The sequence below is a fragment of the Oncorhynchus kisutch genome, linkage group LG1, assembly GCF_002021735.2.
Source record: "Oncorhynchus kisutch isolate 150728-3 linkage group LG1, Okis_V2, whole genome shotgun sequence".
Classification (NCBI taxonomy): Eukaryota; Metazoa; Chordata; class Actinopteri; order Salmoniformes; family Salmonidae; genus Oncorhynchus; species Oncorhynchus kisutch.
Window position 1 is genome coordinate 14,632,380 of NC_034174.2, and position 24,946 is coordinate 14,657,325.

At 42.3% G+C, this 24,946-nt stretch overlaps 1 protein-coding gene across 2 annotated transcripts in view; it reads left to right on the plus strand.

Annotated features, from left to right (window-relative positions):
* The window catches only part of LOC109864922 (potassium voltage-gated channel subfamily D member 3), a 139,078-nt gene extending 116,966 nt beyond the window's left edge, over positions 1–22,112 (plus strand). Inside the window, exons 4-8 of one of the 2 annotated variants that reach the window (XM_031834832.1) lie at positions 11,516–11,620; positions 14,772–14,804; positions 15,301–15,393; positions 18,795–19,048; positions 20,205–22,112. In XM_031834832.1, coding sequence (XP_031690692.1) covers positions 11,516–11,620; positions 14,772–14,804; positions 15,301–15,393; positions 18,795–19,048; positions 20,205–20,433 — 714 coding nt within the window. In that variant the 3' untranslated portion in view covers positions 20,434–22,112. The remainder of the gene's footprint in view (positions 1–11,515; positions 11,621–14,771; positions 14,805–15,300; positions 15,394–18,794; positions 19,049–20,204) is intronic. The other variant, XM_020453034.2, reaches the window with a different exon arrangement.
* Positions 22,113–24,946: the final 2,834 nt, after the last annotated feature.

Below are 24,946 nucleotides of genomic sequence, written 5' to 3' on the forward strand. Positions count from 1 at the left end.
TAGAGGTGGATCAGAGAATCACCAGCAGTGAGAGCAACATCATTGATGTATACAGAGAACAGAGTCGGTCTGAGAATTTAACCCTGTGGCACCCCCATAGAGACTGCAAGAGGTCCGGACAACAAGCCCTCCGTTTTGACACACTGAACTCTATCAGAGAAGTAGTTGGTGAACCAGGCGAGGCAATGATTTGAGAAACCAAGGCTGTTGAGTCTGCCAATTTGGCCAGGTCGATGAATACAGCTGCACAGTAATGTCTCTTATTGATGGCGCTTATGATATCGTTTACGACCTTGAGCATGGCTGAGGTGCACCGATGAGATGTCTACGTATCAGGGGAAAAGCTCAAATAACCAAATTCAAGTTCTAATTCTAGTTTCCCGAAACATATACAATTATGTTTTACTATAGAGGTTGCTTTTCAACATTAATACTCTAACATTGTTCCACATAATGGAAACAGTGCTCAAATTCACTGGTGTTACATAAACAATCAAAACAGGAATCAATAACCATCAGAATCCATTATCGCGATGTTTTACGATTCAGACATTCAATCTCCCTTTCTCATGGCCTAATACAGTCCAAATAAAGGCCACAAATCAATGATACCCACCTAGTGAATCAGCTGCTAGTTTTTAGCATCTTTCCTGACGACTCACATACTCATTTAAAAAATGTATTTGGACATTTTTATCACTTTCTGAAAAGTGACTCAAAACAATAATGCACGCATTTTCCTTCTAAAAGACACTAACTTCCGTGGCGACGAAAGTGCCTCGCGAGTGATGTCATCAACAAGCGCTCAACCTCGACTCAATTCGCAACGATTTTCAATGAATTGTAAATAATTGTTGGCTGTCTGCAGCAACAGTATTTCGGGTTCGATAAACCAAACCTAATTTATCACATCTGTTGAATCCTGAATTCGAGTTTACAACATCAATCAACATCTCTCATCTCCCAATTCGCTAAATTTATAAGAACATTTCGATGGGCACAAATCTATCGTAATTCATTTGATTTAAGTTACTGTCTCGTCTTTGATTTAGCATTTTAATTACGACTCTATTCCCAATATATTATTCCCAACAGATCATTTAGTGAACAGACATCGTCTTGCATCAAAATTCGCTTCGTCCTTATTTTAAGTTGAATGAATTAGTCTTTCAATTTGAACCAAACAAACTATTTAAAACGTTCAGTTTCTATCTTATACCAATAGTAGTGACTATAACTTTCTCTGCAAAACAAATAGTTTAATTACAACCAAAAACTCAGATATATATATATATATATTTTTTTTTTTGTTTACGCCTCAGCTGCTAACCAAACCCTGGACTGCAGGTTGTGAGACTGCTACCTCACCACTATACCACCGATGCTATGGAACTGACTGAGATTCTCCGCAAATAGACCCATTTTACAGTTATCTGTATTTGTTACTCCGGCATCTGGACAACAGAAAATAGCCCTACTTTAAACGCCCAAAGTTTTCCCTCAGTTAGGATTCTCATTAATCTCGCTCCCTTTGTACGTGACCCTTCTTTTTCTTTTTCTTTACCCGATTGTCGCCCCTGACCTTCCCCTCAGTTAAACTACAATATTGGTGGTGACGTCTTTTGCAGGGAGTGTTACACTCCCGGGCTAAATGTCCAATTTGGTTACAATTAAAACATTTTCTCTTTTTCTTTTGACTCGCCTTATCCACTTTTCTCGACTTTATAACTCTCGTCTCCCGTTAGTTCCGACACCTCCTTTGAGGAATTTATACCCATCTTTAATCCTTACCGTTATGTAGCTATGGTATTTAATCACTTACCTATGTGCGTGTTTTCTATGAATCTGCTATTTACCGTTACTTAGATACTTTTGTTGCTTTTCTGTCTGACTATGTGTGTGACTCTTTAATGATAATCAGTATGTATTCTCCTTTCTGGAAACCTCATCTATAGATGACTTTTGATTTGGACATTACATTTCACCCGTATACAATTATAAGCTCATTATAAACTATTGTTCCTTGGGACTTTCAACGTTAATATCTCATATCTCATTACTCTAGAATTGGCTTCCCTCTCCTCCCCTGGATATTAATCTCTTTCAGTATTGAATGGGTTCAGTATGTTCGCCTAGAATGTTCAGTATGTTCGCCTAGAATTGCCCTGCCTTCTCACCAAGCCTAATTTATCCTCACCTGTTTTAATATATCTATCTGCTACTTTTCATAGTCAGACTACTTCCCATATACAGATAGACTACTAGGTTAAAACTTTATTTAGGTATGTTTATTGAATTAATGGCTATCCTATTTGTACAGAATGACCGTCCCATCTAACAATACTTACTATATCCCACCCTTAAAAAATATTTCGGTTTGCAAGGCCAAGATTGATTAGGTCCTAGTTTACTTTCGGTAGCGCACCTTACCACGAGTCATTTCAGACTTGTTTCCTTCCTTCCTATCGATTTTGGTTACACACAAAGTAGAAACCATTGTATTTGTTCAAAATATTCAAGCAACTATCATTGATTAAGTCCAAACTCCTTTAGCACCTTTAATCAAAAATATCTTAAATAATTCCTCCCAAATTCGAGAATAAAGACTATTTACCTTCATCCTGTAGACTGGGAAAAGCAATGCCGGTTCGATTCCGTCACGTTCTCTGTCGACCTAAGATATATATACCGGCCTGTTATTAAACCTCTGCTGGAGGCCAGGACTTTAAATAACGAGTCCAGCCTCGTCCGTGCACGGTTTTCGGCTTTTCCCTTTGGACGACAGAGAAGTTTGTGGAATCCGGCTCGAAGGACCAATTGTTACTGTAATTTAATAATGCCAATGTGCTTTCATCAATTGAAAGCCCTTAATCTATTTTATGAGAATTTGTAAGATTTCTTGTTTACATAAAATAGACGCAGACCAGTCTTTAAATAATAGGTCATAGAATTTATTCTCGGAGCGCGCTCCCACTTAAACACGTGCAGCAGTTTATATACAGATCATGACGTCATTTCACTGCTTTAACAGAATCCCCTCCTCTCGACCGGGACAAAGTAAGGTGAAAAGTTCATTCTAACTTACTAACACACTCCCAGATAACTTATGACCCCTCAACATTATCGATCACCACTGAACTGACAGTTTTAATTAACAGAAAACCTAGGAATGCACTCACTGACTTATCTAAAAACCCCAGAGCTAAGTTTCAGTAGGGTCAACCATAGGCTAACGACCTTCTGTGTTTACACAGTCCACAACCCATTTGTTTCTGCCTAGTTGGAATGATGTTCATTAACTTTTTATTACTCCTTGTCCGTGTCACACAATCCCTTCTTATGAACTCATATTGTCAATCAGATAACAATAAAACAGAGTATAAGTTTACTTAGTTACAGTTCCATTTAAAATGATTTGTTCAGTCATATTAATCATAATTTCCTAACAGTAGGATAGATATAGGTCTGTAGCAATTTGGGTCTAGAGTGTCTCCCCCTTTGAAGTGGGGGATGACCGCGGCAGCTTTCCAATCTTTGGGAATCTCAGACGATACGAAAGAGAGGTTGAACAGGCTAGTAATAGGGGTTCGACAATTTCGGCAGATAATTTTAACAAGAGAGTCCAGATTGTCTAGCGCGGCTGATTTGTAGGGGGTCCAGGTTTTGCAGTTCTTTAAGAACATCAGCTCTCTGGATTTGGGTGAAGGTGAAATGGGGAGGCTTGGGCGAGTTGCTGTGGGGAGTGCAGTGCTGTTGACCGGAGTAGGGGTAGCCAGGTGGAAAGCATGGCCAGCCGTAGAAAAATGCATATTGAAATTCTCAATTATAGTGGATTTATCGGTGGTGACAGTGTTTCCTAGCCTCAGTGCAGTGGGCAGCTGGGACGAGATGCTCTTATTCTCCACGGACTTTACAGTGTCCCAGAACTTTTTTGAGTTTGTGCTACAGGATGCAAATGTCTGCTTGAAAAAGCTAGCCTAAGCTTTCCTAACTGCCTGTGTATATTTGTCCCTGACTTCCCTGAAAAGTTCCATATCATGGGGGCTATTCGATGCTAATGTAGAACGCCATAGGATGTTTTTGTGTTGGTTAAGGGCAGTCAGATCTGGAGAGAACCAAGGGCTATATCTGTTCCTGGTTCTACATTTTTTAAATGGGGCATGCTTATTTAAGATGGTGAGGAAGGCACTTTTAAATAATGACCAGGCATCCTCTACTGATGGGATGAGGTCAAGGTCGGGCCAGGTCGATTAGGAAGGCCTGCTCGCTGAAGTGTTTTAGGGAGCATTTGATAGTGATGAGGGGTGGTCGTTTGACCGCAGACCCATTACGGATGCAGGCAATGAGACAGTGATCGCTGAAATCTTGGTTGAAAACAGCAGACGTGTATTTGGAGGGCAAGTTGGTTAGGATGATATCTATGAGGGTGCCCGTGTTTACGGATTTGGGGTTGTACCTGGTGGGTTCATTGATAATTTGTTAGAGATTTATGGCATCAAGCTTAGATTGTAGGATGGCCGGGGTGTTAAACATGTCCCAGTTTAGGTCACCTAGCAGCACTAGCTCTGAAGATAGATGGGGGGCAATCAGTTCACATTTGGTCTCCATGGCACAGCTGGGGTCAGAGGGTGGTCTATATCAAGCGGCAACGGTGAGAGACTTGTTTCTGGAAAGGTAGATTTTTAAAAGTAGAAGCTCGAATTGTTTGGGTACAGACCTGGATAGTAAGACAGAACTCTGCAGGCTATCTCTGCAGTAGATTGCAACACCGCCCCCATTGGCAGTTCTATCTTGTCGGAAAATGTTATAGTTAGGGATGGAAATGTCAGGGTTTTTGTCAGGGTTTTTGGTGGTCTTCCTGAGCCAGGATTCAGACACGGCAAGGACATCCGGGTTGGCAGAGTATGCTAGGGCAATAAATAAAACAAACCTTTTCAGGGGACGAAGCGATGGCAGAGCCAGTTGAGAAAAACCCCACCGGGCGAATGACATCGGTGGTCCAGTCGTGATGAGTCGGCGGGGGTCCAAGCTAGTTGGCAAAAATAGATATTGTAGCCCAAGTAGTGGCTGGTGGACCTTTTTGGCTAGCCGGGAGTTGGGCCTAGCAAGGCTAGCTCCAGGCTAATTGGTTATTGCTTCGGGACAGTGACATTAGCCAGGAGTGGCCACTCGAATAGCAGCTAGCTAGCTGCGGTGATCCGGGTGAAGAAGAAAAAAAAGGTTCAGAGCTTGCGGTAGGAATCCGGAGATATGGAGAAAAATAAGTCCAAATTGCTCTGGTTTGAGTCGCACTGTGCAGACTGGCGAGAGTTGTCCGTGCTAAAGGTAGCTGATGACCGCTTGCAGTGGCTAGCTGACTACTATCTAGTAGCTAGTTAGCTGGCTAGCATCTGTTGGGGTTCCGGTTCAGGCGGCGGTTCAGACAACGGATCAGCATGGTGGGTATAGTGGCCAAAGAATTTGTCCGATGGGCCTCTTAAGCTAACAGTCCGATGTACTTTAGACAGCTAGCGGGCCGTGGCTAACTAGTAGCCAGTTAGCTGGTAGCCAGTTAGTTGGCTAGCTGTTGATGAGTTGATGAGTTCTTAAGTATAAATATAGCAGATCCATACCACATTGGGTGAGGCGGGTTGCAGGAGAGTATATTCAGTCCGTAGATAGAAAGTGATATTAAAATATTAAATATATATATGAAAAAAAACAAGGAAAAACTATGTTTACAAGGGACAAGACAAAAACACATGTCTGACTGCTACGCCGTCAGCCTGCACACATCCTGTGTGTTCTCGGAGTTCCTGGGAGAGTGACCCTCTACAGGTGCTCTGACCATACCCACTAAACGCTAAGTACACACACACACCAAGCATTAAGTGGCCGTGCCTAACTACTCTCACCACAGCCCCAGTGGTGTTGACCTTTCATAAAATGATAATAGTCGATCAAGGCAGAGTGTAGTTGAGTCCAGTATGAGGTCATACTCCTCAGGTTACACTCAAGTTACACTCCTCAGGACACACTCCTGAGGTTACACTCCTCAGGACACACTCCTGAGGTTACACTCCTGAGGTTGCACTCCCCAGGTTGCACTCCCCAGGTTGCACTCCCCAGGTTGCACTCCCCAGGTTGCACTCCCCAGGTTGCACTCCCCAGGTTACACTCCCCAGGTTACACTCCTCAGGTTACACTCCTGAGGTTACACTCCCCAGGTTACACTCCCCAGGTTACACTCCCCAGGTTACACACCCCAGGTTACACTCCCCCCAGGTTACACTCCCCAGGTTACACTCCCCAGGTTACACTCCTGAGGTCACATTCCTGTGGTTACACTCCCCAGGTTACACTCCTGAGGTCACATTCCTGTGGTTACACTCCCCAGGTTACACTCCCCCCAGGTTACACTCCCCAGGTTACACTCCTGAGGTCACATTCCTGTGGTTACACTCCTGAGGTCACATTCCTGTGGTTACACTCCTGAGGTCACATTCCTGTGGTTACACTCCTGAGGGCAAATAACTGGTGTGTGCTTTCCTATGGTTTCTACAGTGAGTAGCATTGTCATTTTATCTTCTAACACTGCAGTGGAAACGTCATAGACACGGTGCTAATCAGTCTCTAAAGACTGTCCCTGACGACCCCTACCCCCTACCTCCTGCCCGTACCTGCTAACAGTTATTACTCTCTTGTGCCAGGCTTCTGAAATGTGTACCACATGCACCTTCAAACTGGGCACACACTGGTTGAATCAACGTTGTTTCCATTTCATTCCTATGAAATTTCATTGAACCAACGTGGAATAGATGTTGAACTGACATCTGTGCCCGGTGGGTTGGTCCACGTTCGCTGACGAGCCAGAGCGGGTGTCTCTCAAATTAGCTGTCTTCTCCTCTCCCTCCCTCCCCCTCATCAGTCTTCCTCCCTGATTTAATAGCGGGCTGGCTGCTCCAGGCTCCCAGTACAATTAGCTGGCCGTCTGGGGCCAACACTGTAAAAGAACAGACTTCTCATGTATCCTATCCTGTCTTCCTCGTCCTAGTACAGACCTTTAACTTCATCTAGCAGACAGGCGGATAGTTATTCTATTTTCATAGCTAACTAAAGTACAATAATATGTAAGAAGGATACTAAGATTGGTATTGTTAGGCATCAACCCTGTGTGGCGGGCTCCCCTAACGCACCATCCCATTTACTCTAACTGAGGGTCGCCACTAGCTTGACCAGCCACACAAAGAGGACAAGTAGAACTTTGTGGCTCGTCTTATTCACTGGTGAAATGTTACTGAAGCCCAGAGTCATGGCAGCAAAGGTTTTATTTTAGTGTAACACAAATCACAAATCTAGTTGCTAGAGCAATAGGGAGGGCTCTCACCCACAGCACAGCAGGTTCTGACTGGGCTGGGGTCACGGTGTTAATGGCACAGCAAAGTTAAGTGGTGCCATACAGAGAGAGACAGTGTGCCATCAGGGCCAGAGAGAGACAGTGTGCCGTCAGGGCCAGAGAGACAGTGTCCCGTCAAGGCCAGAGAGAGACAGTGTGCCGTCAGGGCCATAGAGAGACAGTGTGCCGTCAGGGCCAGAGAGAGACAGTGTGCCGTCAGGGCCAGAGAGAGACAGTGTGCCGTCGGGGCCAGAGAGAGACAGTGTGCCGTCGGGGCAAGAGAGAGACAGTGTGCCATCAGGGCCAGAGAGAGACAGTGTGCCGTCAGGGCCAGAGAGAGACAGTGTGCCGTCAGGGCCAGAGAGAGACAGTGTGCCGTCAGGGCCAGAGAGAGACAGTGTGCCGTCAGGGCCAGAGAGAGACAGTGTGCCGTCAGGGCCAGAGAGAGACAGTGTCCCGTCAAGGCCAGAGAGAGACAGTGTGCCGTCGGGGCCAGAGAGAGACAGTGTGCCGTCGGGGCCAGAGAGAGACAGTGTGCTGTCGGGGCCAGAGAGAGACAGTGTGCCGTCAGGGCCAGAGAGAGACAGTGTGCCGTCAGGGCCAGAGAGAGACAGTGTGTCGTCAGGGCTAGGGAGACAGTGTGCCGTCAGGGCCAGAGGGAGACAGTGTGCCGTCAGGGCCAGAGAGAGACAGTGTGCCGTCAGGGCCAGAGAGACAGTGTGTCGTCAGGGCCAGAGAGGCAGTGTGTCGTCAGGGCCAGAGAGAGACAGTGTGCCGTCGGGGCCAGAGAGAGACAGTGTGCCGTCGGGGCCAGAGAGAGACAGTGTGCCGTCAGGGCCAGAGAGAGACCGTGTGCCGTCAGGGCCAGAGAGAGACAGTGTGTCGTCAGGGCTAGGGAGACAGTGTGCCGTCAGGGCCAGAGGGAGACAGTGTGCCGTCAGGGCCAGAGAGAGACAGTGTGCCGTCAGGGCCAGAGAGACAGTGTGTCGTCAGGGCCAGAGAGGCAGTGTGTCGTCAGGGCCAGAGAGAGACAGTGTGCCGTCAGGGCCAGAGAGAGACAGTGTGTCGTCAGGGCCAGAGAGAGACAGTGTGTCGTCAGGGCCAGAGAGACAGTGTGCCGTCAGGGCCAGAGAGAGACAGTGTGCGGTCAGGGCCAGAGAGACAGTGTGTCGTCAGGGCCAGAGAGACAGTGTGCCGTCAGGGCCAGAGAGAGACAGTGTGTCGTCAGGGCCAGAGAGACAGTGTGCCGTCAGGGCCAGAGAGACAGTGTGCCGTCAGGGCCAGAGAGAGGCAGTGTGCCGTCAGGTCCAGAGAGGCAGTGTGCCGTCAGGGCCAGAGAGAGACAGTGTGCCATCAGGGCCAGAGAGAGACAGTGTGCCGTCAGGGCCAGAGAGAGACAGTGTGCCGTCAGGGCCAGAGAGAGACAGTGTGCCGTCAGGGCCAGAGAGAGACAGTGTGCCATCAGGGCCAGAGAGAGACAGTGTGCCGTCAGGGCCAGAGAGACAGTGTGCCGTCAGGGCCAGAGAGAGACAGTGTGCCATCAGGGCCAGAGAGAGACAGTGTGCCGTCAGGCTCCAGAGAGAGACAGTGTGCCGTCAAGGCCAGAGAGAGACAGTGTGCCGTCAAGGCCAGAGAGAGACAGTGTGCCGTCAAGGCCAGAGAGAGACAGTGTGCCGTCAAGGCCAGAGAGAGACAGTGTGCCGTCAAGGCCAGAGAGAGACAGTGTGTCTCAGTACACATCACCCATATTTCCAATGCCTCCTTTCAGTTAGATTCTGCTCCAGTTTTTCATTTAAGTTTTTCCTACATCAAATGAAGCCTTTCATCAACTTGTCTGAATAAAGCGAATGACATGAAACAGGCAGCCTGCTCACTTAAGTGACATGTCCTATATCCCACTGGTGAGGGCCAGAAAAAGCAGCAGCATAGAAGTGCTGGCCTGTTCCCGGATCTGTTTGTGCTGTCTTGTCAATGACATAGGCGTTGGCAAGATAGTACAAACAGATCTGGGACCAGGCTACAGGTTCTGGCACAGTCACACATATCCACACGCTCTGTAATCCCCAAGGACAGCACAGGTTGTCTCACAGGTTGAATCACCAAACCTCTAAACCAGCAAATGGGTTTCATTACATCACAGGAGTCTTCTGGGAGAAGTGATGCTCCAACTCTTTTTCGGATTTCTAAAGTGTGTTTTTGCAAAGCGTTCGCCCGGATCAATGTAAAAGAAATGACACTCACCTTGAACGAGTGAAAAGCACATTAGACTGTTACAGTGCCGTTTGGAAGTATTCAGACCCCTTGACTTTTTGCACATTTTCTTACGTTACAGCCTTATTCTAATCTTGATTAAATAGTTTTTCTTCCTCATCAATCTACACACAATACCCCATCATCACAAAGCAAAACAGGATTTTAGATTTTTTTTGCTAATTTATATATTTAAAAAACAGATATCAAATTTATTCAGACCTTTTCAGACCTTTTACTCTGTACTTTGATGAAGCACCTTTGGCAGCTATTACAGCCTCAATTCTTTTTGGGTATGATGCTACAAGCTTGGCACACCTGTATTTGGGGAGTTTCTCCCATTCTTCTCAGCAGATCCTCTCAAGCTCTGACAGGTTGAATGGGGATGGTTACTGCACAACTATTTTCTCTTCAAAGATGTTCGATCAGGTTCAAGTCCGTGCTCTTGGTTGGGCCACTCAAGGACATTCAGAGACTTGCCCCGAAGCCACTCCTGCGTTGTCTTGGCTGTGTGCTTAGGGTCGTTGTCCTGTTGGAAGGTTGAACCTTAACCCGTCGGAGGTCCTGAGCGCTCAAGGAACTCTCTGTACTTTGCTCCGTTCATCTTTGCCTCGATCCTGACTAGTCTCCAAGTCCCTGCCACTGATAAAAACATCCCCATAGCATGATGCTGCCACCTCCATGCTTTACCGTAGTGATGGTGCCAGGTTTCCTGCAGATGTGACACTTTACATTCAGACCAGAGAATCTTGTTTCTCATGGTCTGAGAGTCTTTAGGTGCTATTTGGCAAACTCCAAGCGGGCTTTTACTGAGGAGGAGCTTCCGACTGGCCGCTCTACTATAAAGGCCTGATTGGTGGAGTGCTGCAGAGATGGTTGTCCTTCTGGAAAGTTCTCCCATCTCCACACAGGAACTCTAGAGCTCTGTCACCTCCCTGACCAAGGCCCTTCTCCCCCGATTGCTCAGTTTGGCCAGGAGGCCAGCTCAAGGATGATCAATGGAAACAGGATGCACCTGAGCTCAATTTCAACCTTATTTTTTAAAATCCATTTTAGAATAAGGCTGTAACTTAACAAAATGTGGAAAAAGTAAATGGGTCTGAATACTTTCCAAAGGTAGTCACTTGAATCTCACCTTTTTTTTCTCTCTGTCAGATGTCCTCTGTGATCTCGATGTACTTTTTTATTAACCAATAACTTGACTTATGATTCCGTCATAGAGATGGAGAATGAATCAAAATGACAATATATAAAGAGACTATGAGAGGAAAACCTGCTGCTTTAGCTACAAGGGAGACTGGGGCTGAAGGATAGCTTGATTCATTGGGATATGAACAGGACTGAAAAAGAGATTAATCACCCCCATTTACCATACTGTATAGCCGTTTCATAAGTCACAGACACACCAAGATCAAGGAAAGATCTCTAGGATTTAGAACAAGAGAGAACTTTGGAAGTCCTGCATGGATTGACAGACTCACAACTCACCTACCATAATGTCCTTCATCATGCTCTTCATCATCTTTATCACCATTTCAATGTTTTTACACTCATTGGCAGCAAGTTTTAATTGCTTATTTTTAATTTCCATCTACAATTAGCTTCTGTTTTTCTTCTTTTGTGTATAGTTATTCCCCACCAAGGATCCATTGGAAGTGCCTCAGTATCCTACTAAAAACAGCAATTGCACTAACATGAAATAGATCATAATAGCTAACATGAAATAGATTGAACCATAGGAAACTCTAAACCCTTTCAAGCCATAATAATACGAGTCATCATTTTACATCATCCAGGGACGGGGTGATGAGGCTGCACATTCTCACCATTAGATGATAAGACATTTCTCATCCTTGTCTGGTTCTGACACGTTAACCTCTCCCCACACAGAAAGCCAGACTGGCCAGGATAAGAATAGCCCAGGCAGGCAGCTCCTGCACGGGATTCCTTCAGAGCAAACGCAACGACCTCCTCAACGACCTGCTGGAGCTCACGGTAAGGCTCCCATTTGACCTCTGAGGGCCCAAGACTGCATTAGCCCACTGAGCTAAAGGACCCAGTCCTAGTTTGAAATATACACATGTCACCAACTAGGTTTGACCCCAGGATGTGTGCACCAAGTGGTGAATACCACAAGGCTGAGTTAGCCCGCTGAGCTAAAGCTCAAGCATGTCTGTTTTAGTGCTCTCTGCTGTCTGTGTTAGTGCTCTCTGATGTCAGTTTTAGTGCTCTCTGCTGTCTGTTAGTGCTCTCTGCTGTCAGTTTTAGTGTTCTCTGCTGTCTGTTTTAGTCCTCTCTATTGTTAGTTTTAGTGATCTGTTTTAGTGATCTCTGCTGTCTGTTTTAGTGATCTCTGCTGTCTGTTTTAGTGCTCTCTGCTGTCTGTTTTAGTCCTCTCTGCTGTCTGTTTTAGTGATCTCTGCTGTCTGTTTTAGTGCTCTCTGCTGTCTGTTTTAGTGCTCTCTGCTGTCTGTTTTAGTGCTCTCTGCTGTCAGTTTTAGTGCTCTCTGCTGTCTGTTTTAGTGCTCTCTGCTGTCTGTTTTAGTTTTCTGTTGTCAGTTTTCGTTCTTTGCTGTCTGCTTTAGTGCTCTCTGCTGTCTGCTTTAGTGCTCTCTGCTGTCAGTTTTAGTGCTCTCTGCTGTCTGTTTTAGTGATCTCTGCTGTCAGTTTTAGTGCTCTCTGCTGTCTGTTTTAGTGATCTCTGCTGTCAGTTTTAGTGCTCTCTGCTGTTTGTTTTAGTGCTCTCTATTGTCAGTTTTAGTGCTCTCTGCTGTCTGTGTTAGTGCTCTCTGCTGTCTGTTTTAGTGATCTCTGCTGTCTGTTTAAGTGATCTCTGCTGTCTGTTTTAGTGCTATCTGCTGTCTGTTTTAGTGCTCTCTGCTGTCTGTTTTAGTGCTCTCTGCTGTCTGTTTTAGTGCTCTCTGCTGTCTGTTTTAGTGCTCTCTGCTGTCTGTGTTAGTGCTCTCTGCTGTCTGTTTTAGTGCTCTCTGCTGTCTGTTTTAGTGCTCTCTGCTGTCTGTGTTAGTGCTCTCTGCTGTCTGTTTTAGTGATCTCTGCTGTCTGTTTTAGTGCTCTCTGCTGTCAGTTTTAGTGCTCTCTGCTGTCTGTTTTAGTGATCTCTGCTGTCTGTTTTAGTGCTCTCTGCTGTCTGTTTTAGTGCTCTCTGCTGTCTGTTTTAGTGCTCTCTGCTGTCAGTTTTAGTGCTCTCTGCTGTCAGTTTTAGCTCTCTCTGTTGTCTTGTGTCTTCTTTCAGTTCACAAGTCTGTTGTGTCTTGTTTTCCAGGTAATGAAGCGTAGTCAGGCATGTTGTCTTCTCTGTAGCCCTAATTAAACATGGTCAGACGGGAGAAGGAGAAACTGTTATTGTGTTTGTGTCACTCTTTGTTATTGTCCATGAATGTGCTGGCTGCTACATTGAAAGTTTACAGTAGAAAATGGCTCTAAATTATGCCATCGATTTAGAAGGCTTTAGTATGCATTGTGGGATGTTGTAGGATAAATTAAATTATATTGGTATTAATGTTATGGGATGAATTGAAATATGGTAGTATTCATGTTGTGGGAGAAATTAAACGATAGGGGTGCATCACAGCAGGCATTTATGGACAAATGTTCCATATCTCTTCACTTCTTCGCCATTTAGGGAGCGGTGGATGGATTACCATAATAAATGGCACAGACTGACATGACTGGCATTCTCTCAGCAACACTCTGGTTAACTGTAGCAAGGCCTGAAATCCCTCTATGTCTACTGGGCTCCCGAGTGGCGCAGCAGTCTAAGGCACTGCATCTCAGTGCAAGAGGTGTCAATGCAGTTTCTGGTTCACATCTGGCTGTGATTGGGAGTCCTGTAGGGCGGTGCACAATTGGCCCAGTGTTTTCTGGGTTTGGCTGGGGCAGGCTGTCATTGTAAATAAGAATTTGTTCTTAACTGACTTGCCTGGTTAAATAAAGGTAACATTTAAAGTAAATACTGTGTAATAGACTTGGAGCACAAAGTCCATGTGAGTTTAGGAACAGCAAAAAGTATGATAGAAAGCTGAAGCATTCAGAGGCATCATTTAGTTAGTTGTTTTACCGTGGCTGTGATACGGCTGCCAGCGCTCTGGCACTTTGAATTACTGTCATGTCACCGCAGTCAGTCAGTGCTGTGTGGGCCCACATACCGTAGCTGGAAGAAGAACTGGCAAACTCTGTCCTCTACACATTTTGGGAAGATTGTCTCCCCTTGTGGTTTTTCTCAGTCAGATGACAAGCTTTGTTTGGTTTTATCTTCTTGGTAATTTGTTTGCTAGTACCCCACACATCAACAAGCAAAATAAACTCACATGAGATTGTACTTCCAGATGAATTCATCCAACTGAAAAACCTTCATAGAGTAATCGTTCAAAGGAACGCTGTGTTAACTGTCCACTGAACTGACTGTGTGTGAAATTTGAATGAGAGTAAATGGAACAGATCTCTGTTGATCGAGACAGAAAAGTATTTCCAGCTATTGTGCAATGTTGTGCCTAGCACCATTTGTTGCAAACAGGAGGTATGTCTGCATATAATTTTTAAAATGTGTTTTACCGTAATTGTTGTTGAAACAGTTCAATGTTTAACTGCTAGATCAAGTTATGTTTCATGAAAATTGTAGAGAATGGGGGCCCTCCCGAGTGGCGCATCACTACAGACCTGGGTTCGATCCCAGGCTGTGTCACAACCAGCCGTGACCGGGAGTCCCATAGGGCAACGCACAATTGGCTCAGCGTCGTCCAGGTTAGGGGAGGGTTTGGCCGGGAGTGCTTTACTTAGCTCATCGCGCTCTAGCGACTCCTTGTGGCGGGCCGGGCGCCTGCAGGCTGACTTCGGTCATCAGTTGAACGGTGTTTCCTCCAGGTTAAGCAGGCAGGTGTTAAGAAGCGCGGTTTGGCGGGTCATGTTACAGAGGACGCATGACTCGACCTTCGCCTCTCCCGAGCCTGTTGGGGAGTTGCAGCAATGAGACAAGATCGCAATTGGATATCACGAAATTGGGGAGAAAAAGGGGGTAAAATACAAACAAAAAATATTGTAAAGAAATTGATCCATATGAGAAGTAAAGCCATTTCTGTCTTCATTTTTTTCTGTCGCTGTCTCTTCTCTCCTCTTCAACTCTCTGAAGCAACAACCTTACAAGCAAAACAATATCCACGAGGTATTTAATCAGCCATCACATGAGGTTACAATGAAAAACTACACATGCAACATCCTCAATCCACTTGAATTCTGTCAGCAAAGACTAATCTTAACCCTACCTGTCTGGTAGATATTGATAATGAGACAAAATGCCTTGAGCTCAATTGGCTAATCCACACACTTGTACCATTGTACAGATGTAGGATCTTAATTAGATCACTCTTTTGTTGTTGATAATTTTCCTGCAGACTTGTTGTGTATTTGAGGTTTAAAAATGCTTCTAAATTTGGCTATTTCCATGTTAAAATTTTAGACTTGATTTGCTCAAACGAAAAACATATCAACCCTAAAAAGAAATATGTTAATTATAATCCACATAATAATTATTTTCCTGCTGTAGCAGATTGACTCAAATTAAGATGCTACATCTGTATGCCATGTATGTGACTGTTAAAAATGTTTGTATTGTATGTTTTTCTTTGTGTTTTTGTGTGTTTCTGTGTGTCTCCACTAAGGGCTCAGACGATGAGGAACTGCTGCTCAGCAAGAGCATGTCATTATTAGAGAGTCAACACCACCATCTATTGCACTGTCTGGAGAAGACCACTGTGAGTCTCTAGTCCAACCATACTATATGACGAGAAAACCATACTCTAACATACTCTATGACTACAAAATCATAATATAACCATACTCTAACATACTGTATGACTAGAAAACCATACTCTAACATAGTCTGGCTAGAAAACCATACTCTAACCATATTCTAACATACTCAGTGACTAGAAAACCATACTCTAACATATTCTCTGCCTAGAAAACCATACTCTAACCATATTCTAACATACTCAATGAATAGAAAACCATACTCTAACCATATTCTAACATACTCAATGACTAGAAAACCATACTCTAACCCAGGGCTCTCTAATTCTGTTCCTGGAGAGCTACAGTCCTGTAGTTTATTTTGCTCCAAATGTGATCTAGTTACAACTGGAGTTAGAGCAAAAACCTACAGGAGGGTATTTTTCCGGGAACAGGGTTGGAGAGCCATGCGTCTAACCATACTCTAACATAATGTATGACTAGAAAACCATAGTCTAGCCATACTCTGCCATACTTGTCAGGATTCCTCTGTAAAAAACGTTTCATGATAAATATAGTCTTATTTGTTATTCAAATAAAGGAAACATGTTATCCAATGTTGTTATCGAGAGGAGTTGACATGCCCCACACCTAATAACTATTCTGTCACCATATAAACCTAATAACAACTATTCTGTCACTATATAAACCTAATAACAACTATTCTGTCACCATATAAACCTAATGACAACTATTCTGACACTATATAAACCTAATAACTATTCTATAACTATTTAACCTAATAACAACTATTCTGTCACCATATAAACCTAATGACAACTATTCTGTCACCATATAAACCTAATGACAACTATTCTATAACTATTTAACCTAATAACAACTATTCTATAACTATTTAACCTAATAACAACTATTCTATTACTATTTAACCTAATAACAACTATTCTGTCGCTATATAAACCTTATAGCAACTATTATGTCACTATATAAACCTAATAACAATTATTCTGTCACTATTTAACCTAATAACAACTATTATGTCACTATATAAACCTAATGACAACTATTCTGTCACCATATAAACCTAATGACAACTATTCTGTCACTATAAAAACCTTATAACAACTATTATGTCACTATATAAACAACTATTATGTCACTATATAAACCTAATAACAACTATTCTGTCACTATATAAAACTAATAACAACTATTCTGTCACCATATAAACCTAATGACAACTATTCTGTCACCATATAAACCTAATGACAACTATTCTGACACTATATAAACCTAATAACTATTCTATAACTATTTAACCTAATAACAACTATTCTGTCACCATATAAACCTAATGACAACTATTCTGTCACCATATAAACCTAATGACAACTATTCTATAACTATTTAACCTAATAACAACTATTCTATAACTATTTAACCTAATAACAACTATTCTATTACTATTTAACCTAATAACAGCTATTCTGTCGCTATATAAACCTTATAGCAACTATTATGTCCCTATATAAACCTAATAACAACTATTCTGTCACCATATAAACCTAATGACAACTATTCTGTCACTATTTAACCTAATAACAACTATTCTATAACTATTTAACCTAATAACAACTATTCTATAACTATTTAACCTAATAACAACTATTCTATAACTATTTAACCTAATGACAACTATTCTATCACTATTTAACCTAATGACAACTATTCTATCACTATTTAACCTAATAACAACTATTCTATAACTATTTAACCTAATAACAATTATTCTGTCACTGTATAAACCGTATAACAACTATTATGTCACTATATAAACAACTATTATGTCACTATATAAACCTAATAACAACTATTCTGTCACCATATAAACCTAATAACAACTATTCTATAACTATTTAACCTAATAACAACTATTCTGTCACTATAAAAACCTTATAACAACTATTATGTCACTATATAAACAACTATTATGTCACTATATAAACCTAATGACAACTATTCTGTCACCATATAAACCTAATGACAACTATTCTGTCACCATATAAACCTAATGACAACTATTCTGTCACCATATAAACCTAATGACAACTATTCTGTCACCATATAAACCTAATGACAACTATTCTGTCACCATATAAACCTAATGACAACTATTCTGTCACCATATAAACCTAATGACAACTATTCTGTCACCATATAAACCTAATGACAACTATTCTGTCACCATATAAACCTAATGACAACTATTCTGTCACCATATAAACCTAATGACAACTATTCTGTCACCATATAAACCTAATGACAACTATTCTGTCACCATATAAACCTAATGACAACTATTCTGTCACCATATAAACCTAATGACAACTATTCTAGAACTATTTAACCTAATAACAACTATTCTGTCACCATATAAACCTAATGACAACTATTCTATAACTATTTAACCTAATAACAACTATTCTGTCACTATATAAACCTAATAACTATTCTATAACTATTTAACCTAATAACAACTATTCTGACACTATATAAACCTAATAACTATTCCTTAACTATTTAACCTAATAACAACTATTCTATAACTATTTAACCTAATGACAACTATTCTATAACTATTTAACCTAATAACAATTATTCTGTCACTATTTAACCTAATAACAACTATTATGTCACTATATAAACCTAATAACAACTATTCTGTCACTATATAAACCGTATAACAACTATTATGTCACTATATAAACAACTATTATGTCACTATATAAACCTAATAACAACTATTCTGTCACCATATAAACCTAATAACAACTATTCTATTACTATTTAACCTAATAACAACTATTCTATTACTATTTAACCTAATAACAACTATTATGTCACTATATAAACCTTTTAGCAACTATTATGTCACTATATAAACCTAATAACTATTCTGTCACCATATAAACCTAATAACAACTTTTCTGTCACCATATAAACCTAATGACAACTATTCTATCACTATTTAACCTAATAACTATTCTTTCACTATATAAACCTAATGACAACTATTCTATCACTGTGTAACCTAATAACAACTATTCTGTCACCATATGAACCTAATGACAACTATTCTATCACTATTTAACCTAATAACTATTCTGTCACCATATGAACCTAATGACAACTATTCTATCACTATTTAACCTAATAACTATTCTGTCACTATTTAAACCTAATGACAACTATTCTATCACTGTTTAACCTAATAACTATTCCGTCACCATATAAACCTAATGACAACTATTCTGTAACTACATAAACCTAATATATTCACTTCTATAGGGTGAATATATAATCGAGCGAGCAGCATCTGTCTTTTAATGCCACTCCTCTGCAGGCCCATGAGTTTATGGATGAGCAGCTGTATGAACAGAACTGTCTGGAGACCACGGTCCAGAGCTACACCTCCCGTAGCCCCTCCCTCTCCAGCCAGGACAGGCCCATAGGCACCTGCTGTACCCGCCGGGTGAAGAGGAGCTCCCCCCTGCCCAACTCCAGCATGCCCCTCCAGCCCAGCCATCAGCATGGGCCGCTACAGGAGCTCAGCGCCCTCCGCATCCAGTGCGGGGACAAGCTACCCCCCACCACCAGGTTAGAGACTGCAGGCAGCCAGGCACAGGGAGACAGGTTGAATACGCTCTTGGCATCTTTTTATCCAAAGTGTTTGACACGGTTGATCATGGAAATATTACTTTAGAAATTGCATTATTACGGTTTTCATGATTATACATATAATTGGATATATAGTTATGTTTATTATAGAGAACAATTTGTTTAGGCAAATTGCTGTGCATCTACCATGGCCAAGATATCCTGCGGTGTGCCACAGGCAGTGGCGGATTTAGGTATAGGGGAGGGGGGGGGGGGGGGTCTTCTTTGATTCCTAAGATATATCAATGACCTTGCTGCTGTGTCTCCTACTCTACTTTACATTCTCTTTTCTGATGATACCAATTTGATTTTATCACACAACCATTTTTATTCACTAATTAATGAAGCCAACTCAGGTATGGCCACATTTTCTGAATGGTTCCAGATAAACAGATTATCTTTAAATGTTAAAAAGAAAGTCCTACTATTGTATTCACTAGTAAGAATAAGAAATAAAACTTTTTTTTAAAGAATGAAATAGAACAAGTCACATCCACTAGATATTAAATTTGTCAGTAGCAAAGTGATGAAATCTGTTGGTATCATCAGAAAGATTAGTGGTTAGGTACATCAGGCTTGCTTCCTAACTCTATACTTTTGCTTAATTTACCCATCTCTCATTTACTGTAATATTGTCTGGGCCAGTACATTTTTTTTGTACGTACCTGCACACCGTTTTACCAGTATTTATCTGTACTGTTTTGTCTTTCACTTCTTTTCTTTGGTGTGAATAAATAAAACCTAAACCCTATCCATTGCAGGTTGTATCCAATCCAAGTTTCCTCTCCTTAGGCACAGGTCTACAATCAACTTTAACTGGACTAAGCTGATCTTAAATCATGGTGCAACTTCATCATACTCGGCACAGACATGCGTCATGCACACATGGAGTCCCCATAGAAAACACTAGATGGCGGTGTAGGGTTGTATCTAGCACTTTTGTTACAAGTTGTTGGGCCATTTGTAAAATTACAGTACTTTTACAGTATTATTCCACCCTCTCCCTCTGTATGTCTGTCTTTATCTCTCTATCTTTCTTACTCTGTCTTTCTCTCTCTCTCTTGCTCTCTATACTCTCTGTCTCTCTCTCTCTCAGTCGCTCTAGTCTCAACATGAAGACAGACGAGGTGGGTCTGTTCAACTGCAAGGGCGGTCAGATTACCACGGCGATCATCAGCATCCCCACGCCCCACTCTGCCACCCCGGACGGGGACGGTCTTCACGGACCCCCCCAGCGCAGACCCCCCCCTCCCCCCACCGGCCCAGAGGCCGCCAGTATTAACACCACAGCCAGCTCCACTGTCTTCAAAGTGTCCGCTCTGTGACTGTGTGACTGACCCACTCGACAGACTGACTGAGCAGGAGGAGAGGTGAAGAGAGGCTTTCACTAGAACTCTACCTTGAAGGACCCCTGTCGCCCATTTCAGAGATAGAGAAATGGGAGAGAACTCCCCGTGTAACAAGGAGTATACAGCCTTTTAGGCAGCAAGGGGATAGGCTATACTAAGTGAAATGCTGCACGGCAGCTGATGGTAGAGAAGGCTACGATATGCGCATTTTCCTAAAACGGGCCAGTATGTGTGCATTTTGGGATTATGACAGGACAAAGGAAGTCACTGTGTCTTTGTGTACTTCGCACATACATATTATTGTTTTGATCTGCCTACAGCTAAACCCTGAATGTCTGAAAGATGAGGATGAAGACACCTATCAATGTTTTAACTTTAGGTTGTTAGGTCTTCTTTATGTTTTGTGTTGTCTTATCTATTTTCCGTGTGTGTGTGTGTGTGTGTGTGTGTGTGTGTGTGTGTGTGTGTGTGTGTGTGTGTGTGTGTGTGTGTGTGTGTGTGTGTGTGTGTGTGTGTGTGTGTGTGTGATACTTTTATGAAATGTTCATATTTTAGTGGGTTATAACCTTACATTTCCATCTATCCACAATGTCCTTAAAATCTAAACAACATAAATGCCTACTAGTACTCTGACAAATGTTCCATCAGACACGCTACAGTATTGCTGCTTTCCCAAATCTGTCTCTCTCTCTCGCTATCTCCCTGTCTCTCTCTCTCCCTTGCTCTCACTCGCTCTCTCTCAATTTCAATTTAAGGGGCGTTATTGGCATGGGAAACATATGTTTACATTGCCAAAGCAAGTGAAATGGATAAACAAACGTGAAATAAACAATAAAAAGTGAACAGTAAATATTACACTCACACAAGTTCTCTCTCTCTCTGTCTCTCTCTCTGTCTCTCACTATCGCTCCCTCTATCGCACTCTATATCTCTCTCTCCCTCGCTCTCTCTCTGTCTCTCTCTCTGTCTCTCACTATCGCTCCCTCTATCGCACTCTATATATCTCTCTCCCTCGCTCTCTCTCTGTCTCTCTCTCTGTCTCTCACTATCGCTCCCTCTATCGCACTCTATATATCTCTCTCCCTCGCTCTCTCTCTGTCTCTCTCTCTTTCTCTTCCAAACTGTCTTCATGTTTAAGACTTTAGCAGTTTAGTTGTTGTTGTTTCAGTTCAGTGGAAGACAGTATAGTCACCATGGCAACGATGAATGTCCATGTCAATGCCCTACTGTGATGTGAACAGGCCTCCTCTACATGTTACATTAACTGTTGTCCGTTGGAGGTCCATGCTGTAGGTGCCTGGTGTTTTGGAATAGCTTGTGACTACTTGCCAAGATGTGCTACACTAAAATTAGAACAGATAAACAAGTATTTTGTTTTCATTTTTTTGTGTAAATTATTATTTTACTCTGTAGGTTTTTGAATAATGAAAATGAAAATACCATGTTGCATTCAAGGTATCTGTATGTTTTTGTATTGACTTTGTGTACTCAGCCATGTGGTAGACAGAGGTAAGGACATACTGTCATAAAATCGCCACCTAATCCATTGTTGTGAGTCAATATGTAATGTGGATGTTAAAAATAGATGTTTTAACATGTTGACCATGTCACGTGAAAAGATGAGTAAAGTTCATATCAATGGGTTACTACAAACACCTATCTATTGGAGGGTGGTTCTTAACAATCCCAATTTGTCTCCATGCTGGTTGAGGCCTTGTCACATTTACCACACCCTTTAAAGAACGCTGTTCACTCATCTGGTTAAAACCTGGGTCCATAATGTGTAATGTGTAGGAGTTTTTCCTGGTCATATGAGCTGACCAAGCTGACCAAGGGCTCTATTCAGGGTGTATCGCTGAACTGTTAAAAGATTGGCCACTGTGAAAGTCATTTCCGATTGAGCCGACATGCAGCGTTTACCGTGAATGAAGTCTTCACGGACATTGCCTTTAATTGTCAATCGCGCTATAAAGCTGAACTTCCGCGATACGGATTGAATAGAGCCCAAGTTATAGTCAATGACTAGGGCATGGAGTTTTTCATTTGCCCAAGTAATGTGAATTCAGCAGTAGACCTAGTACACATTCTGTGTACTGTTTCATGCTTAGCGAGGACATCGAGATTACAAAGCTAACCTCTACAGAAAGCAGTGATGAAGTCTCATTCCTGTCTTGTGATGGGAAGATAATGGACACATTTATCCACCTGAGACAGAATGGAAAAGGTCGCTTGTCAAAAAGTATTTGTGTTGTCGTTTGTTTCCTCCTCCTCCTCTGTATTCTCTGTTTTTCTGTCTGCTCCGTATTCTCTGTTTTTCTGTCTGCTCCGTATTCTCTGTTTTTCTGTCTGCTCTGTTTTTCTGTCTGCTCCGTTTTTCTGTCTGCTCCGTATTCTCAGTTTTTCTGTCTGCTCTGTTTGTCTGTCTGCTCCGTTTTTCTGTCTGCTCCGTATTCTCTGTTTTTCTGTCTGCTCCGTATTCTCTGTTTTTCTGTCTGCTCTGTTTTTCTGTCTGCTCCGTTTTTCTGTCTGCTCCGTATTCTCTGTTTTTCTGTCTGCTCCGTATTCTCTGTTTTTCTGTCTGCTCTGTTTTTCTGTCTGCTCCGTTTTTCTGTCTGCTCCGTATTCTCTGTTTTTCTGTCTGCTCCGTATTCTCTGTTTTTCTGTCTGCTCCGTATTCTCTGTTTTTCTGTCTGCTCCGTATTCTCTGTTTTTCTGTCTGCTCCATGCTCTCTGTTTTTCTGTCTGCTCTGTATTCTCTGTTTTTCTGTCTGCTCTGTATTCTCTGTTTTTCTGTCTGCTCCGTATTCTCAGTTTTTCTGTCTGCTCCGTATTCTCTGTTTTTCTGTCTGCTCCATATTCTCTGTTTTTCTGTCTGCTCTGTATTCTCTGTTTTTCTGTCTTCTCCGTATTCTCTGTTTTTCTGTCTGCTCTGTATTCTCTGTTTTTCTGTCTTCTCCGTATTCTCTGTTTTTCTGTCTGCTCTGTATTCTCTGTTTTTCTGTCTGCTCCGTATTCTCTGTTTTTCTGTCTGCTCCGTATTCTCTGTTTTTCTGTCTGCTCCGTATTCTCTGTTTTTCTGTCTGCTCTGTTTTTCTGTCTGCTCCGTATTCTCTGTTTTTCTGTCTGCTCCGTATTCTCTGTTTTTCTGTCTGCTCCGTATTCTCTGTTTTTCTGTCTGCTCTGTATTCTCTGTTTTTTCTGTCTGTTCCTATTCTCTGTTTTTCTGTCTGCTCCGTATTCTCAGTTTTTCTGTCTGTTCATATTCTCTGTTTTTCTGTCTGCTTCGTATTCTCCTTTTTTCTGTCTGCTCCATGCTCTCTGTTTTTCTGTCTGCTCCGTATTCTCCTTTTTTCTGTCTGCTACGTATTCTCTGTTTTTCTGTCTGCTCCGTATTCTCTGTTTTTCTGTCTGCTCCTATTCTCCTTTTTTCTGTCTGCTCCGTATTCTCTGTTTTTCTGTCTGCTCCGTATTCTCTGTTTTTCTGTCTGCTCCGTATTCTCCTTTTTTCTGTCTGCTCCGTATTCTCTGTTTTTCTGTCTGCTCCGTATTCTCCTTTTTTCTGTCTGCTACGTATTCTCTGTTTTTCTGTCTGCTCCGTATTCTCTGTTTTTCTGTCTGCTCCTATTCTCTGTTTTTCTGTCTGCTCCGTATTCTCATTTTTTCTGTCTGCTACGTATTCTCTGTTTTTCTGTCTGCTCCGTATTCTCAGTTTTTCTGTCTGCTCCGTATTCTCCTTTTTTCTGTCTGCTACGTATTCTCTGTTTTTCTGTCTGCTCCGTATTCTCTGTTTTTCTGTCTGCTCCTATTCTCCTTTTTTCTGTCTGCTCCGTATTCTCTGTTTTTCTGTCTGCTCCGTATTCTCTGTTTTTCTGTCTGCTCTGTATTCTCTGTTTTTCTGTCTGCTCTGTGCTCTCTGTTTTTCTGTCTGCTCTGTATTCTCTGTTTTTCTGTCTGCTCTGTATTCTCTGTTTTTCTGTCTGCTCTGTATTCTCTGTTTTTCTGTCTGCTCCGTGCTCTCTGTTTTTCTGTCTGCTACGTATTCTCTGTTTTTCTGTCTGCTCCTATTCTCTGTTTTTCTGTCTGCTACGTATTCTCTGTTTTTCTGTCTGCTCCTATTCTCTGTTTTTCTGTCTGCTCCTATTCTCTGTTTTTCTGTCTGCTCCGTATTCTCTGTTTTTCTGTCTGCTCCTATTCTCTGTTTTTCTGTCTGCTCCGTATTCTCTGTTTTTCTGTCTGCTCCTATTCTCTGTTTTTCTGTCTGCTCCTATTCTCTGTTTTTCTGTCTGCTACGTATTCTCTGTTTTTCTGTCTGCTCCTATTCTCTGTTTTTCTGTCTGCTCCTATTCTCTGTTTTTCTGTCTGCTACGTATTCTCTGTTTTTCTGTCTGCTCCTATTCTCTGTTTTTCTGTCTGCTCCGTATTCTCTGTTTTTCTGTCTGCTCCGTATTCTCTGTTTTTCTGTCTGCTCTGTATTCTCTGTTTTTCTGTC